This window comes from Prinia subflava, chromosome 9, assembly GCF_021018805.1.
Source record: "Prinia subflava isolate CZ2003 ecotype Zambia chromosome 9, Cam_Psub_1.2, whole genome shotgun sequence".
Taxonomy (NCBI): Eukaryota; Metazoa; Chordata; class Aves; order Passeriformes; family Cisticolidae; genus Prinia; species Prinia subflava.
In genome coordinates this window covers 33045244-33061211 of record NC_086255.1, presented here as the reverse complement: position 1 = coordinate 33061211, position 15968 = coordinate 33045244, and the positions used below count along the sequence as shown (strand labels likewise).

The 15968-nt window shown below is 48.4% G+C and overlaps 1 protein-coding gene across 2 annotated transcripts; it reads right to left on the bottom strand.

Moving 5' to 3' along the window:
* Positions 1-2234: 2234 nt before the first annotated feature.
* On the bottom strand, positions 2235-15842 carry NUDT13 (nudix hydrolase 13). 2 transcript variants are annotated; one of them, XM_063406292.1, is made up of 9 exons: positions 15418-15842; positions 9401-9511; positions 8395-8534; positions 7814-7921; positions 7325-7431; positions 6396-6521; positions 6106-6217; positions 4663-4817; positions 2235-3703 (listed from the first exon to the last, which is right to left on the bottom strand). In XM_063406292.1, exons 2-9 carry the CDS (start codon positions 9481-9483, stop codon positions 3509-3511), a joined length of 1026 nt encoding a protein of 341 aa, XP_063262362.1. In that variant the 5' UTR covers positions 9484-9511; positions 15418-15842; the 3' UTR covers positions 2235-3508. The 2 variants fall into 2 exon arrangements, with proteins under 2 accessions (XP_063262362.1, XP_063262361.1); XM_063406291.1 differs by lacking the exon at positions 15418-15842 and adding an exon at positions 11985-12331 and having other exon boundaries at positions 2238-3703.
* Between the last annotated feature and the right edge of the window lie 126 nt (positions 15843-15968).

Below are 15968 nucleotides of genomic sequence, written 5' to 3'. Positions count from 1 at the left end.
GCTTCGGTTTCTTGTACTACTACATTGTATTTTTTAATAGTCCTAGTAAAGAACTGTTATTCCCATTCCCATATCTTTGCCTGAAAGCTCCTTAATTGCAAAATTATAATAATTCGGAGGGAGGGGGTTTACATTCTCCATTCCAAGGAAAGCTCTGGCTTTCCCTGGCAGACACCTGTCTTTCCAAACAGACACAAGGGTACTGTGGTGGCTGACAGCAGGTCTGTGCAGGTAAAAGGTAAAGGTAAAGCTCAGGTCATTCAGAGAAATCACGCAGGTCTCTTGACCACTGTGACAGGTAGAACACAGAAAGTGAGAGATTTCCAGTAAAGCCTTTGTAGCTTGGTGGGGAAAAGGAGTAATGATACCCAGTAGCTGCAGGGATGGTGATCTAAATTAGTTCAGATCAGATTTCCTTTTTTTAATTGGTGAGGGTTATTAGCTTGCAGTTATAAGGACAAATAGTTACAGTTTTGGAATATATTCTCGTTTAATCTAGCTGTCCTCCATGCTGCATACTCAAAGCAGCCATATTTAACTATCATATGATGTTTGAATTAGCTTCTGTACCTATACCAAGCCTCATCCTTCCTGGGTTTTCTGCTTCTTTTAATATGCTAGTAGAACTTCTGTGTCCTTTTACAGTATTTCCATGCATAGAAACAGTGGAATTCTACATAAAGTATGTTACCTACTGCTAAAAACAGGGACCAGTGGATGTTACATCAGCTTTCCATCTGCTGCTAGGTTGAAAGGTGAGCAAGATTTAGATGGGAGCTGAAGGCTGGGGCAGCTCAGTCTGTTCAAGCAGTGCCTCAGACTGAACACAGGAATTGTACCTGTGTAATTACAGGTTGTTCTGACAACCTGTCTGCTGCAGCTGCCAGAGGTGAGCTACTTGTGGCTCCTTCAGAAAGGTTTGCTGACAAATGACTTTTACAAGGTCAGGTTGTCAGGGCATTCCACTGGGTGCTTATGTCCTCTCTGGACAAACATCAGGCTCAGAGTGTGTCCACAGTATTTTGTTTTAGGGTGAAACAATTTCTTCACGTAAGAGCTGTAATACTGAAGTCAGACTTTCTGCCATCCACAATAAATACCTCTCAGGATGGGAGAGTGTGGCCTTTCCACACAGCAGCAGAGCAGCCCAGCCGATGGGAGAGCACGTGGTCAGTCAGTTTTCTACCCACACTCTTTGCAGATAAGGTTTTTCTGAGCAGTCAGAGATCAAACAAGTTGTGTCATGAGGTTTAGTTATTTCAGTCCTGTGCTGGCACCTGTTCGAGATCAACATGAGTCTCATGCCCTGCTGCTTTTGGGAGGTAGGTGGGATGCTGCTCTCAACCTGCTAACCAAGATGTTACATCTGATTAATCGGATGAATGCCATCATTCTGTATCCTGCTGACTGGTAATACCTATGAGCAACTGGGCTGTAATGCCCCAGCTGGCAGCTTTTCAGTGCTGGGGCTTGCTGAAACTCCCTGAAGGCAGAGGGATCTCAGTGATTTATACAAGCCAAATGTTCCCAAAGAGGATTCGGTTAAGGGATGCGTTCTTGAGAGAAATCTGTTGCTCTGTCCCTTTTGCCTGCCTGGTACCTTTTCCATGGGAAGCCCTGCTGTGTTTTGGTGAGGAAGCCTCTGTCAGGAATTGCCTGTTCCTTTTTCTAGGTCACTTGCCTTTATGGAGCATGTCCTGTCTTGACTGCAGTGTGTGTTCTTCAGGCTTTGACAGATTTCTGAGGCAAATGCAAGTGAGGACAATGTCCCTCACCTTGTTTTTCTGTCCTGCTCACAGCTGGGTACTGCCTATCATCACTCCTGCTTGCTTAACATCAGGAATGGAGGCCACCAATGTTGTTTCATAACTAAGTCAAAAGGGTCTGTGTTGGGGAAGATGAAAAGTTTGACAAGAAAGTTTCACAGATATGTAGGTTTAGCAGAAGGCTCTCTGAATGTAGAACCTGAGAACAAAATAGAGATGGAAGCAAGTTTTGATATAGAAGAATAAAGGACGTCTAAAGTTAGATTTGCTGAGCCAGTTGTTACTGGAGAACTAAGAAAGCAAAGGTTAAGTCAAGTTGGAAAGAGGTTTTATGGCTAGTGCAAAGGATATGTTGACCACAAACAAAGAAGATGCTTTTACCAAGCAGAAATAGATCTTAAAAAGCAAAAGATACCATAGGCAAACAAAACCCATGTTTTTACCAAGTAGAAAAAAAGCCTAAGAATTTTCAACTGCAAGAAAACAGAAAAACAATTTTGAGCTTAAAGTGTAACATAATATGGTAATATTAGTAAGTTATGATAGGCTATAAGTAAATGTAAAGGTACTATATATGATGCTGATTGGTTTTATTGTATTAAGATGCTCAGCAAAGGAAACTATATAATGCATTGTAACCAGGGGTCTTCAGGCTTGCCTATAAGCTGTAGCTGGCAGCTTTTAGGCTTAGCTCTGCCACCCACAACACAGGACTGCTGCAATAAACAGCATTTTGGAAAAGAGCTGCCTATCGTCCCTGCATCTCTTTTGAGCATCTCTTACAGGTCTGGATTAAGGATTTTATAAAACAGTTTAAAATGTAATGCTTTTCCAAAGACGTGATGTGATTATTATCTTGTAGTTGTTCTAGCTCTACCAAAAAAAACCCCAAAACCCCTGTTTGAGTAGGTTGAAAAGACTAGAACAGGCTGTACCTCCAGAGAGGTGGTACCATTTCATCAGTAAAATCAGACCAGCTCTCCAGGCAAGGCACAGACTTTGGCCTCAGGGTAAGAGGCACTGATCCTTTCGAGATTTTTCTCTGTTCTAAGTGCAGTTCTTGTAGAAGTTCCTGTCACCTCTGCATTATCTGTGCTCCTCTAAAATGCCTATGTGTAGGTCTTGCTCTTCCCCTTTCTACCACCAGATAGCTCTGTTCTCTCTTTCTTGGGACAGGAGTAGCTGTCTTACTGGTGGGGAAAATGCAGAGGCCCATTGAACGTTTACAAAACAACAAAAAAATTGGATATTTCATATGAAAATGGAAGACTGAAAGGGAAGAGACAGAAGAAGAGGAGAGCAAACAGGCAGGGGCTTTTCTTCGGGTTTTTGATAGCTCTCCCAGACCCATATAAACACAGGCACTGGAAAGTGCCACTGTCCCTTTATTTTTGTTCTGGGAAAAAGGGAGCCCTCAATGTCCATCCAAGACAGAAGAAATGGAGGAAAATGGGACATTGGTGCCATGGGGTCAGTGACAGCTGGTCACAATAATTTTGATGCTTTGGAACTACGGATTTTATTGTACATTTACCTCAAATCACGGGATTTCAGAGGTGATCCACTGGACATGGGACTGTCAGATCAGTTTAGAGACCTCTGCAGGTCAGAGTGCCATCAGAGTGGTGCTGTCCTCATTGTGACAGAGCCCTTGCCCAGGGACTTTGGAAGCTTTTTTTTTGGAAGCTTTTCTCTTGAGCTTTCACAGTTCTGGTGGAATCCCAGAGGCGATGAAGCCCTGCCTAAGCTGTGTGGGCAGTCTGCTGCTGAACCCACTCACGGATCAGCTGGTGAGCAATGGCCTGTTTGGGAGGGAACCAGGGTAAAATACTACCATCCTCTTGCTTTGAGGTGCTGGGCTCCCTCTTGAGACCCTCCACAATTTCCTCCAGGCCAAACCAACGGGCTTCCTCCAGTTCCAGGGTGTCCATACTGATCTGGAAAGAATTCAGAGGGCATCACTTCCTTAAATCAGCTTTGAATGTGGGCAGTGGTGTCGTGACAGCTAAAAGAATTATAAAAGAAAGGCCTCATAAAATCAGGCCTGCTCTGCTAAATTGCCAAAGTTAGCCTGTCACTTCTTTTTCAGTAATTTGCAAGTTCCCATGTGAAAACAATCTTGGTATGAAAACTCATTAGCACAACAACCTATTCCTGGGTTGAAAAACAAATGCAACTGCAATAACAAGGGGTTTGTCCCAGGAAAATCAGTAAAGAAAATATGTAAGCAGTCCAAGAATAATGGACAAGTAGAATACCTTTTGCTAACCAATAGAGTAATTGGCAAGAAAGCTATTAACCAACTGAAGCCGCACATGAGGTCTGTAAAAACTGCATAAAATCAGTTGTGAAAATAAAGAATTTTCCTCCATGAAGATAATGGAATCTCAGCTAATTTATTACAATAGGCAGTGGTACCTTGCCCCTTCTTGTTTCCACAGAGATCCCATGCTGGAATGCCCTACACCCATGCCTGAATTAGGCAGTGATGCCAGTCCAGGGAAGGAGATCACCACCCACCAGTACTTTGTTGTGCTCAAACCAACCCTGCTCCACCGTGGCAAAGCCAAGTGGAATTAACGTGGCAGAATCTGTGTGCTCTATGGCAAATGTGTGAGGGAACCTCCTCTGCAAAGTTCAGAGGGAAAAAAATAAAAACAAAACCAGGGGTGTTGGGCTCTGGGCTTGTAGATACAGTGACCTGAGCCAAATCTAGCACCTTGCAACAGAAGATGATGGGATTGTTTCGAAGTTTGTTCTGCACTTGCAGAAAAAGCAACAGAAAATTGCATTTCTGGATGGTTTGATGCTCTCCTAACTAAATTCTGTGGACTGAAGGGGATTTTGCTGCCTGAGGCAGGCAGTGGAATAGCTCGGGGGAGCCTGAGCCGCTCACCTCAGCCCGCTGGGCTCCCACCAGGGCGTGGCAGGCGATCATCAGGGAGCTGCTGGGGAAGGGCCAGTGCTGGGAAGCCGAGTAGCGCAGCGCCTCCACCTCCAGCCCCACCTCTTCGGCCACTTCTCGCCGCACCGCCTCCTCCACGCTTTCACCTGCAACCAAGCAGAGTCAGGCAAGGACGGCCCGGCCTCAGGGCAGCGACCCACGGCGAGGAAAGCAGGAAAGCAGGCAATGCTCATTCCCACGCAGCGGCTCCAGCTGCGCTGACCTGGAAACGCGCGCTGGCGGGATGCTCCAGTAAATTCATCAACCTCTGATAAACACAGGCACCAGAGACATTTTTGGCCCCATCTGCATACAGATGGTGGACAGAACAATTCCGTTTGAGGCCATTTTCCCTGCTGTAGCAAGGCAGACTGCATGAGCCACAGAATGGATTTTGAAAGGATCAGGGGTTATAACTCAGCAAGTTTAAAGCTTACGTTTACTGTCAGGGTCTAGAAGAACTGCTGGACACCTATAATTCCTATTCCCTTCAGGTACATAGCAGCTATCTTGAATTCTGTCTGCATGCAAACACTGATCTATTTAGATCTAATGTTGTTTTCCTGGCTGCCACAGGATCACAGACTGATTTGGGCTTGAAGGGACTTAAAGGATCATTTAGTTCCAACCCCTTGCCATCAGCATGGACACCTCCTGCTAGACCAGGCTGCTCAAAGGCTTACCCAGCTTGGCCTTGCACACCTCTGGGGATGGGGACACGGATCACCTGTGTGTCCATCCTTCTCTGCACAGGGATTTATTTGGCTGATGTCCCCACACCCTGCATGCCCAGGGCTGCTGTGCTGGATCAGAACCTGCTGGAACCCTGGGCACTGAGAATTCCAGGCTTTCTATGCTGCCAGGCATTGACCCCCAAGCAAACACTGCATTTGACCTGAGGCCACGGAAGAGGCTTCCAAAATTGAGTGACAGCACTGGGATTGTGGGTGTGGAGTTTGAATAGAAGTGTGTAATATCACAGGGTGGAAAAATTAGAGTTTTAAGGTTTTAGAATATAGTAATATATACAAAGCAAGATGGAGGATTTAGGGCAGAGGCCAGTCCCTCTTTTTCATCTTCTTCTCCATGGGTCTGGGTGGTGTTTTGTAATTGGATAGAAAAGTCCACATTGTGGGCCACGGGTGGTTGGTTATTGGTTTAAAACTAAAAATAATTTAGGTATCATTTCTTAATTGGACAGTTTATCCTTAAAAGGCCTTGTAGAGAGATGGAGAGGCTCCATTTTTACTTTGTTAGCTACAAGTGCTGTAGCACTCACGGCTTGTGGGACTGTACTATGGATAAGAATTAATAAACATCTGAGTCCGAACACAAAATACCCAGCAATTAATCCCGGCTCTGAGAGGAAAAAGAAGATAAAGCCTCAACACTTACCCAGGTCACAGAAGCCTGAGAGAGCTGTGAACATCCCCGGGGGAAACGAGGGCTGCCGGGCCAGGAGGCACCGGCTCCCGCTGGACACCAGGGTGATCACCACTGGAGACATCTGGCACCAAAGCAGAAGAAGCAGCTCAGACAAAACAAGTAAGAGCAGATTTTTTGCTTTTCCTGGCTGGCTGAGGGTCACTGGCTGACCACTACAGACAAAGCACCCAGCTATGCCAAAGCCCTTCCCCTGCTTGGCCCCGGGGTGACCTGTGTCCCCCCTTTGCTCAGGTGCTCACCTGAGGGTAGTAGGTGACTCCACTGGCGTGGCAGACACGTTTGCTGCCAGCTGGGTTCTTCTGGGTGGGCTGCCCAGTTCTGCTGCAGTACTGGTGGGAATCGTGCCACCGCAGAAGGGACTGGGCCTGCCAGCACAGAGAAACACAAACCTCATTTATACCTAGGGGAAGGAATAATTCACAGCAGTCTCCCCGAATAATGCTTTGGGGATAAAACTCTGATTATCTTTGGAAGCCTCGGGAAGGTAAATGAAATAAGGGCAATACTTGGAAAAGTGGCAGATTCTGCAATCCATGTTTCCTGCTTCTAAATTTGAGTATGTTTGAGGGAAGTGGGCAAGAGCTGTTACTTCTTGTGGCATAATGGGAGTTGTATTGGGAGCTGGACTATCCTAAAGAGTCTCCAGCCCTGAATATCTTCTTGAAAAATAGCCCAGGCATCACAAACATAGAGCAGAAAAGGAAACATGAGATATTTCTCTTTATGGGTCAGGACAGCTGATTTTCACACACAGGCCTTTCTTAGGCCTTCCAAACACAGGGCATCTGCAGAGCACCAGCTTCTAAGGAAGAGGTTTCTAAAGAGCAGCTCTGAGAGAAGATGTGTAAATTTGTGATACCCAGTTTGCCTGATGGTTGTTGAGCTGAGGACAAATTGGGATTGCTGTGATTTAGCACATTTCAGCTAAATGGCATAAATTGGTGCAGTCATTTTTAAGTCACTTGTCTGTTTCTCTTTCCCTTGCATCTTCCTTTTGGACCACAAATTTGGGAAAATTGGTGTAATTTATAATGTGTCAGTATCTAGGCTCCTGAAAGTGTACAGGAGGTACTTCTACAATATTAGATCATAAAACAATATGGGGGATAAGGAGAAGGGTTGATGTCAGCGATCACAGCCCCCTAAAGTAAAATGCCCTGTCCAATACCGAAGCCAGCAAAGAAGAATCCTTCCCATCCACTACAAAGAGAGCCTTTCGTAGGTCAGTAAATGATCCCTGCAGTTCTGACTCAATGACTGATTTATCCAAGGCTCCTGTTAAAGGAAAAAAAGAAAAAAAAAGGAATAAAAAAAGAGAAAATTTGATCTCATACATTTCAGCTATTATTGCTATTATTCCAATTTTGTGCCCTTTGCTGTTCCAATATACAGTTTCTGGGAGTTCCCATGGAAGTGAACCACATCAGGGGCAGCATTCCCAAATGTTAGCGGCCTCTCCCAGCCCACCTTTCCTGACACACCCAGGCACAGGAGCAGCAGTGCAGCCCATGGCTGTCACCTGCCACGTTCCTAACAGCTCCTGCAGAGCCTCAACCCAGCCCTCCTTGGCAGGACAGTTCTCCCAAGGATTAGGGATGCTGTCCTGGCAGCACCTCCACCCCAGTGCTGGCAGGGGTGGGAGAGGAGTCATCCCAACCTAAATCCAGCGCGAAGCGCGGTCTGTGCTCGTCCGAACACCCGATCAGCACCGACTTCTCCATCCACTGCTCAGCCTCTTGGAACTTCTCCAGAATCCCTTTCATCTCTAAACAGCAGGGAAAGGGGAAGAGAAGGCTGTGATGAAAGCAAATCCATACAACCGTGGTGCTCTCTGGATCGTCAAGGCAACCTTGGCTCAAGGCAGAATGCCCATGTGTGAAAGGGGACAAGTGATCCCACCCAGGCAGAAACCTAAAATCTGGCTCTCCTCCTAAGCTGTAGGAAGTTTAGACCACATCAGGCTAAAGGTGCCAATGTTGTAATGCTTGGAGAGCAGCTGTCCATTGGTTTTGTCCTGCACCAGCCAATACCTTTCTCTCAAAAAAACCTTTTCCTGTGTTACACTAAAGATGTCTGTCAGAAAGACCTGGTTTGTTTTCCTGCCAGCCCTCTCTCTTCACACTGTCCCAAATGCTTAAACCTGATCACCTCAGAACAAATCAGGCTGGTGTCTCTGTTTCATTTCAGCTGTGTGATGCACCAGGTGTTTCTTTCTGGATACATTGATTTCTTTCTTACCTGCTGCACTGAGCTGTGGTACCAAATATTTCTTCCCAACTTTCTGCAGGAAGGGGGAGAGATTGTGAAAGAGGTAGAAAGTTCCTGAGGTCTGAGCTTGTCTACAAAGGCTGTCATCTTCCTTTAGCTGATTTAAGTATCTGCAGTGAGAAAACGATTGGGAAGATGAACTGGAGATCGTGTTGAGATTATTGCTGATTTGAAGGCATTTATTGTGCACAGAGCAGGGGGGGCTGAATGGGCAGATCAGATTTAAGGTATTCCTTATGTGCTTGGAGGGTTTTGACATCTGAGTCACCCCTTGGTGGGCTGCAGCCTCTAGTGAAGTTTGTGTGGCAGAAAAAACTGCAGTTCTTACCTACCACATGAGTACCCTCAAGTTTGGAGATGCAAGAAGATCAGTAACCCAGCCTCTCAACCCAAAAGGTCTGCTGTAAAGGCTGCAGGAAACCTTGGTCTTCCCTTTAATCCCCCCAGTCCCTCCCAGCTCGGGATATTCTGTGAATTTGGATGGCTCCAAACGCTGTTTGCCCAAACTGCTGAGCACTTCTGATGTTGAATCTGGTTCCCATCAGGCTACATGTGTTATGCTGTACCTGTCACACTGATGTGAGGGGTAAAACCCCCTGTTTTTTACAATGTGAGGGGTAAAAACCAAGTCTTAGGGCACAGCTGGCTGGAATGAGTTAGGAAAAAAAATCACTGGAAAAAGAGGTCAGGGTGTACTCCTTTCAGGCTGTTTGAAGCAGTATTTAAAATGAGGCAAGCAGCACCACTTCAGGTATTGTAGGAGCCCTCCAGCCAGCACAGGCAATCATTGACAGAGCTTCAGCCTGAGAGAAGCAGTTCTTACCCGTGGTGGGGGAGGCCTTGGCTGTTATCATTTACAGAGCTCACAAAGCCTTTCTGTGTGATGGTTAAAGGATTAACCCCCATGTCAGGTCAGGTAGGGCTGCTTGTGCCAAGCCCTGGCCTCCCAGTCCCCAGGAAGCAGATGAGAACTTACCTCATTTTTCTCACATAGGTGGAGTGCAACCTGCAGGCAAGGGAGGAAACTCTCCTGTGCAGTGCTTGATACACTGCAGCCATAACCAACACCTACAGCTGGTGTCTCTGCCTAAAAAAAGAGGCATAAAACATAATGCAGCAGCCCTGCAAGGTTAAGCTTGATTGAAAAGGTGCAATAACCAGGTAAATTACCAGACTCTCACAGAGTCTGCAGAATCTGCTTTCTGGAATGATCACTTCGGTCACACTTCAAACTCCGTTTCAGGCCAGTTTTAAGACTATTTAAAGATACCTCAGTTTGTTTCCATCTCTGAGCGTGCACAGGTCTTACAGAACCTGCTTATAAGACTAGGTTAGACCTTCCTGTCCCAAATCCCTGTGTCCCTGGGGAAAAGGGCAGAGAGGCTGGCTGCTCTTTTGCTGCTTTCCTTGTCATGGCCTCCATCCAACCACACATCCTACTGCAGCACACAGTGCATCTGTGGGAAAGGCACCAATGCCAGGAGAGAGTGAAAGACTAAATATCAGCTGCAGAAGAGAATTCCCTGAGTTAGGCAGGGGACAGCAGTTGCAGCTGAGCAGGATCATCTCCAGCTATGAACGCTTTTTGTGCCAAAGAATCCCACCACATTTTCAGCCCAGGCAGTCTCAGGCTGCTGCCTGACCTCGGCTTCAGGAACAGCCAGGGACACGAGACAAAAATGAGCTGTGGTGCACAATCCTTGATGATCTCTGAGAACATTCCACTCTGCAGCCACATGAACATGAAGCCTTTTTGGAGGGAGTCACGTCTGCTTTGTGACAGACACACGAGCAGTGCCAGCAAGAGTCTCAGGGCTCTTCCTTCAGCACAGGTCAGTGGTGGCAGCCTGAGAGGTGCCTCAGCAGAGGCTCCTGTTTGCACGTGGAGACTTTGCCTTGTGGCTCTGGACATCTCTGTCCCACATCCCCCTTTCCCACTGGGATGATCCCTTGGGGAAGCCACTGGGAGCAGCAGGAGCTCGGCACGGTGGAAGCCTGCAGGATGAGAATGTCAGGCTTTCTGTGCTCACAGGCACTGACCCTTCATCAAGCACTACATTTGACCTGAGGCTGTGGAACAGGCGGCCAAAAGTGAGTGATAGCACTGGGATTGTGGGTGTGTAGTTTGAATAGAAGTGTGTAATATAACAGGGCGCAAAGCTTGGGATTTAAGCTTTTAGTATATAGTAATATATATGGGGCAAGATGGAGGTTTTAGGGCATATGCTAAGTTCTTCTTTCACCTTCATGTTCATGGGTTGGGGTGATGTCTTGTAATTGGGTGAAAAAGTCCACCTGGGGGTTGTGGATGTGCAGTTAGAACAGTATTGGGTGATCTCACAGGGTGCAAAACTTGGATTTAAGGTTTTAGTATGTAGTAACATATACGGGGCAAGACGGAGGTTTTAGGGCATAAGCTAAGTTCTTCTTTCACCTTCTTCTCCATGGGTTTGGGTGGTATATTATAAATGGGTGAAGAAGTCTGCATTGTGGACCACGGGTGTCTGGTTATGGGGCTAAAAGTAAAAATAAAATAGGTGTCATCTCGTTATTGGACAATTAATGCTTAAAATACCTTGGAAAGTTTTAGAAACTGAGCCATTTTGTACCTTGTTAGCTAGAACTCACAGCTTGTGAGACTGTACTGTAAGTAAGAATTAATAAAGAACTCAGTCCGAACACAAAACTGCATCTCCAGGGCATTAATCCCAGCTCTAAAAGAAGAAAAGAAGATAAAATCCACAGGTGCAGACCCATGAGAGGGTGGTGACTGCCACACAGTGTGTGTCACACAGGGCTCTGCGGTGTGACACTGTGTGTCTGTCACTCAGTGCCACACAGAGTGTGTCACACAGGGCTCTGTGGTGTGACACTGTCTGTCTGTCAGTGCCACACAGAGTGTGTCACACAGGGCTCTGCGGTGTGACACTGTGTGTCTGTCACTCAGTGCCACACAGAGTGTGTCACACAGGGCTCTGCGGTGTGACACTGTGTCTGTCAGTGCCACACAGAGTGTGTCACACAGGGCTCTGCGGTGTGACACTGTGTGTCTGTCAGTGCCACACAGAGTGTGTCACACAGGGCTCTGTGGTGTGACACTGTGTGTCTGTCACTCAGTGCCACACAGAGTGTGTCACACAGGGCTCTGTGGTGTGACACTGTGTGTCTGTCACTCAGTGCCACACAGAGTGTGTCACACAGGGCTCTGTGGTGTGACACTGTGTGTCTGTCACTGCACTGCCACACAGAGTGTGTCACACGGGGCTCTGCGGTGTGACACTGTGTGTCTGTCCCGTGTCTGTCCCTCCTGCCCCCTGCCGTGTGGCGTTCCCTGTGCCCTGGTTCGAGCAGCAGCGATGTCCCCAGCGGGGACAAAGGGACCGCTCGTGCCCACACCCCCAGCGGGCCTTTAACCCCTTCGTCCCCAGCACGGCCGGGCCAGGCTGCGGTCGGCACCGCTTGACCCTGGGCGCTGGAGACAGCCGAGCCTGCTCCCCTGAGGGGCCGTGCCCAAGCCCTGCGCTGTTCCCGGGCCGTTCCCCGGGGGTTTCCGCACTCACCGTGTGCCCGGCGGGGCTGTGGATCCCGGTGACCTCGGGCAGCGCCGGCCCCGCCGCCGGGGCCGCCCTCCCTCCCTCCCTCAGGAGCGCCGGGAGCTGTAGTTCCGCACCGGCCGCCCCGGGGCTGCGCTCGGCCCGGAGCCTGTTCCTGTTCCTTGTTTCTCTTTCTCCTCCTCCCTTTCCCCTCAAACATCTCCGCGTTCTCTATCCACAGCACAGGAGCATTGTTTAAAGTAAAGCGTAACACATCCTCGAACAGGAAAAGCTGCCAAAAGCGGGATCAATCCAAAGGCTGTGCTCCAGCACGAACAGCCACAGCTGCATTTGTCAGTGAACAGCTCTGAGCGGAGAGCACCCTGTGCCAGGGCACGGCACAATAATGACAAATTACTTTCATTCCTTTGCAAGCGAGCAGATTCCTCCCCAGTATTGAAAACATTATTCTGGGTTGGAGCCTACCTGGCTATATTTAGCACAAAGAGAATTCTGTAAACATACAAAAAGTAAATGTTTTCAGGGCAGCCTTGATGCTTTTTGGTCATGAATCGAGCTGTTCTAATCCAGAATTCACGTCATTGAATTTGAGAGCATAGTTTGTAAAAATAATAAACAGAATATCCAGGGAAATAGTACTGCTGTTACCAGAGTTACTTACAAATCTAGGTTTAATTATGCTTGACTGCTATTTTTGTGCTTCCTGAGACAGAGCAAGCCCAGGCTTATTAATCCACCAAGCTAATTGGATTAATGGACAAAACACATCTTCCCTTAATAAGATAAAGGATTGAAATATAATCTCTAAGGGAAGTATCCACCCTGCTGTTAAAACAAACTAAACAGATTTATTGACCCTAACTGCCCCCAGATATGGATCTTGCAAGCAGAGCTGGCTGCAGAGGGAAGCAGCGGAGGAGATGCTTGGACAGCAGCTCTTGGGAGAGCCTCTCCAGCTGGCTCAGCCAAAGCAGCCAGGTGTTCTGTGAGTGCACCTGCCACAGGAAGGATGAAAAGCCAGAGCTGCAGAGCACAGACTCCTCAGGAGGCAGGGCAGGGCTCTGGCCTCTCCTTGTGCGGTGCAGCTGAAACTCCCATGGCTTAGATCAGCCCAGTTGTGTCCACCTGGCCCCTGTGCCACGGGAGGACGGGCAGAGAAAATGAGATTTGTCTGCACTGCTGCTGCTGGTCTGAGCAGGGGATGCCAAGCAACCTGTGAGAGATTCCCTGTGCCTTCTCCAAGGGCTCACACATCAATTGCCCTGTTAGGTATTTCTGCAGTGGGTAAGCAAGGGGAATGATTTTGAAACAAAGGCTTGCTTGTCACTTATTCACTTAATCATTTAATTCAAGGAGCACAAACACCAGCTGTTGGCTTGGCACTTGAGTTGTTTCCTTGTAAGTGTTTTTGGGGCTCCGAGTTGAGCGAGTTGCACCTGTAAACTGCTCACATGAGTCCTTTGCAGACATTGTACCCTGTCCTGGGAGCAATCCCGGGAGGGAACTGAGGGCTTGGAACACAAAAATGCATCTCTGACAGCTTTCTGTGGCTTACCAACCTGAGCTTTGGCAGGGCCCCAGAGGAAGTGAATCCCAGAAACTCTCCTGATGCAGGAACAGCAAACCAAAGGAGCAGGCAGAGAGGACACAGGCAGTAGGAGTATCATGTCTTACACGGACAAGATTAAGGTAAATCTGGTCCTGTGTTGCTATTTTTGTTTTTAATCTGGGTTTGTAAAATGCCTGTATTGGGGTTTAAGAGTTGGTAAAAGATGTTTCCAAGCCATAAAAGCAGCTGGAAAATGTAATTCCAGGCTAATAATGGTTATACAACTAATCTTGCTTTTTCTTTCTGTTTTGTCTCCAGTTGCCCCCAATAAGCAGAAATGAGCATTAGAATTGCTAACAGCTGGCCCTTGTAAAACAACTGTTAATTGCCTTAAATACATGAAACCAGCAAATTCACGTTGAAAACTTGTGGTCAAGCCACAAGAAACTCCTTGGAAAGAAGAAAAAAGTTCTTTTTTTAAGACAAGCTTAGGGAAAGACAAACCGCTTCTTTAAAGAGAAAGCTAATGAGTAGCCTTCCTCCCTGTCATTAAATTTCAGATGCAAACTACCCAAATGTAGCTTTTCTCTGAAGTTAGAATCATGTCTATTATGTATATCACATATAAACAGCTTTATATGACATATGAAACAGCTTTAAACAGCCGGGCCTTTTGAGTTAACGTGGATTGATACAAATATGACCCACCTGTGCCTTAAAACACTGCACACAGGCCTCCAGAAAGATGCTGAAGGTCTGGAAAAGGTTCCAAGAGGACAAGGAGCATGACCAAGGACTTGGCCACTGCAAGGAACTGGGCAGGCTCTGCCTTCAGCCTGTGTGAGGGATGGGTACAGGGTGTCTCATCCCATGCAGGAACCTCATTAATCAAATCTAACGAGCTGGAGCCTTCAGCCCCATGCTGCTTGACTCCTTGGTGTACCCCACTGCCCACCTCACTTCCTAAAAACATCTGGAGGGTGCAAAAGAGGATGAGAAAACAGCAGATCTCACTTGAAAAATTCTGACTGTGCCTCTGCAGCGTGTGAGGTTTTGCCAAATCTCTAGAAGCTGCTGTTAAATCTCTGGCTAGATGTTAGGGACTCTTTGGATAATGGGGCTTTAACTGGATGCCTCAGCTAGGAGCTTGGATATCATTCCAGCGTTTCCTGCTAGTTGTAGGAGTTGTATTTCTCTTGGAAGGCAACCAAAATGAGAGGAAAGGAAGGCTTATTTTTTGACAGATAGTTCCACTAAAAACTGGCCTTCTTCCTGCTCTGGCGCAGCAGCACTCGCAGTGCTGGCCATGCCGTCAGCCGTGTGGACACATCTGTGTCCACAGCTGGACAACAAACGACTCAATTCACCTCATGCCCTTGTCTGTCTCTCCCATGAGGCACGCTGCATCTCAGCACTCCCCTGAAATGGGACAAAACACCCGAGATTTTATCTTTTTAAGGCACTGCTGAGTGAGAGGGAGCTGAGGAGACAGGCTGGGCACGGGGAGAAATCTCAGTTGAGGATCACGCTGCAGCCTCCAGCTCACTCTTCTGAACGAGGTGGTTTTAAGGCAGCTCAGTCACCCTGCTAAAGGATGTGTGTTAGAGGGGGATTGGCCCCTGTTATGTCTTTTCCAGCTCTCTGTTGTTGTTGTGAAAGATTTCCAGCTGGGAGTGACCACACAGGCCTGCCTTTAAAGGGTGCAGATCGGAGGCTGGCTATGCTAGTGAGGAGGCAATCCTTAACTTGAAACCCTCATCTGAAGAGAAAAAGGCTTAGGCATGTCCCTGATTCCAACCTCATCGCTGGAGTGAACAAATGACCAGTTTATTTATGAGATCCTACAAAGCAATGAGGCAGGCAGCATTCGTCTCTCAGAGCAAGACTCACCCGAGCAGCTTTTCAATGTGCCTGAGAGCAGTGTGCCCCGGCCCTCCCAGGCTGGCCTCGATGATCTCGGAGGTTTTTTTCCAGCCTGATGGGTGCTGTGATGCTGAGCCCGGCTGCCCGGGCAGCACGGCGCGGGGCCGGGCAGGGCTGAGGCGCGGTGTCCCGGCCTTTGAGGCCTTTTCTGGCAACTTTTACTCCAAAAACACCGCTTGGGCTCCCCACAGTCCCTGCTGCCCCGGGGGCTGTTCCCACTCGCAGCACAGTCCCCGGGCCGCTGGCGGTCCCGGTGCCGGTGCCGGCGGTGTCCCCGGGCCGCTGGCGGTCCCGGTGCCGGTGCCGGCGGTGTCCCCGGGCCGCTGTCGGCCCTGGTGCCGGTGCCGGCGGTGTCCCCGGGCCGCTGTCGGTCCCGGTCCCGGTCCCACGTGGGTGCTGCCCCCGGCCCGGCCGGACCCACGTGGAGGCGCGGCGGCGGTGGCGCATGCGCGTTGCGGCGCCCGCCGCTGTGACCGGCCTCACGTAGCGCGCGGGCCGCGCCGCCCGGGGGGGCGCGG

Coding starts and splice junctions, on each gene's coding strand:
- NUDT13 (XM_063406292.1), bottom strand. CDS start 9,483: ATGGCTGCAGTGTATCAAGCACTGCACAGGAGAGTTTCCTCCCTTGCC. Junction 8,535..9,400: donor ACCTATGTGAGAAAAATGAG/GTAAGTTCTCAT, acceptor TTCTCACTGCAG/ATACTTAAATCAGCTAAAGG. Junction 4,818..6,105: donor CTCAGGCTTCTGTGACCTGG/GTAAGTGTTGAG, acceptor GCTTGGTTGCAG/GTGAAAGCGTGGAGGAGGCG.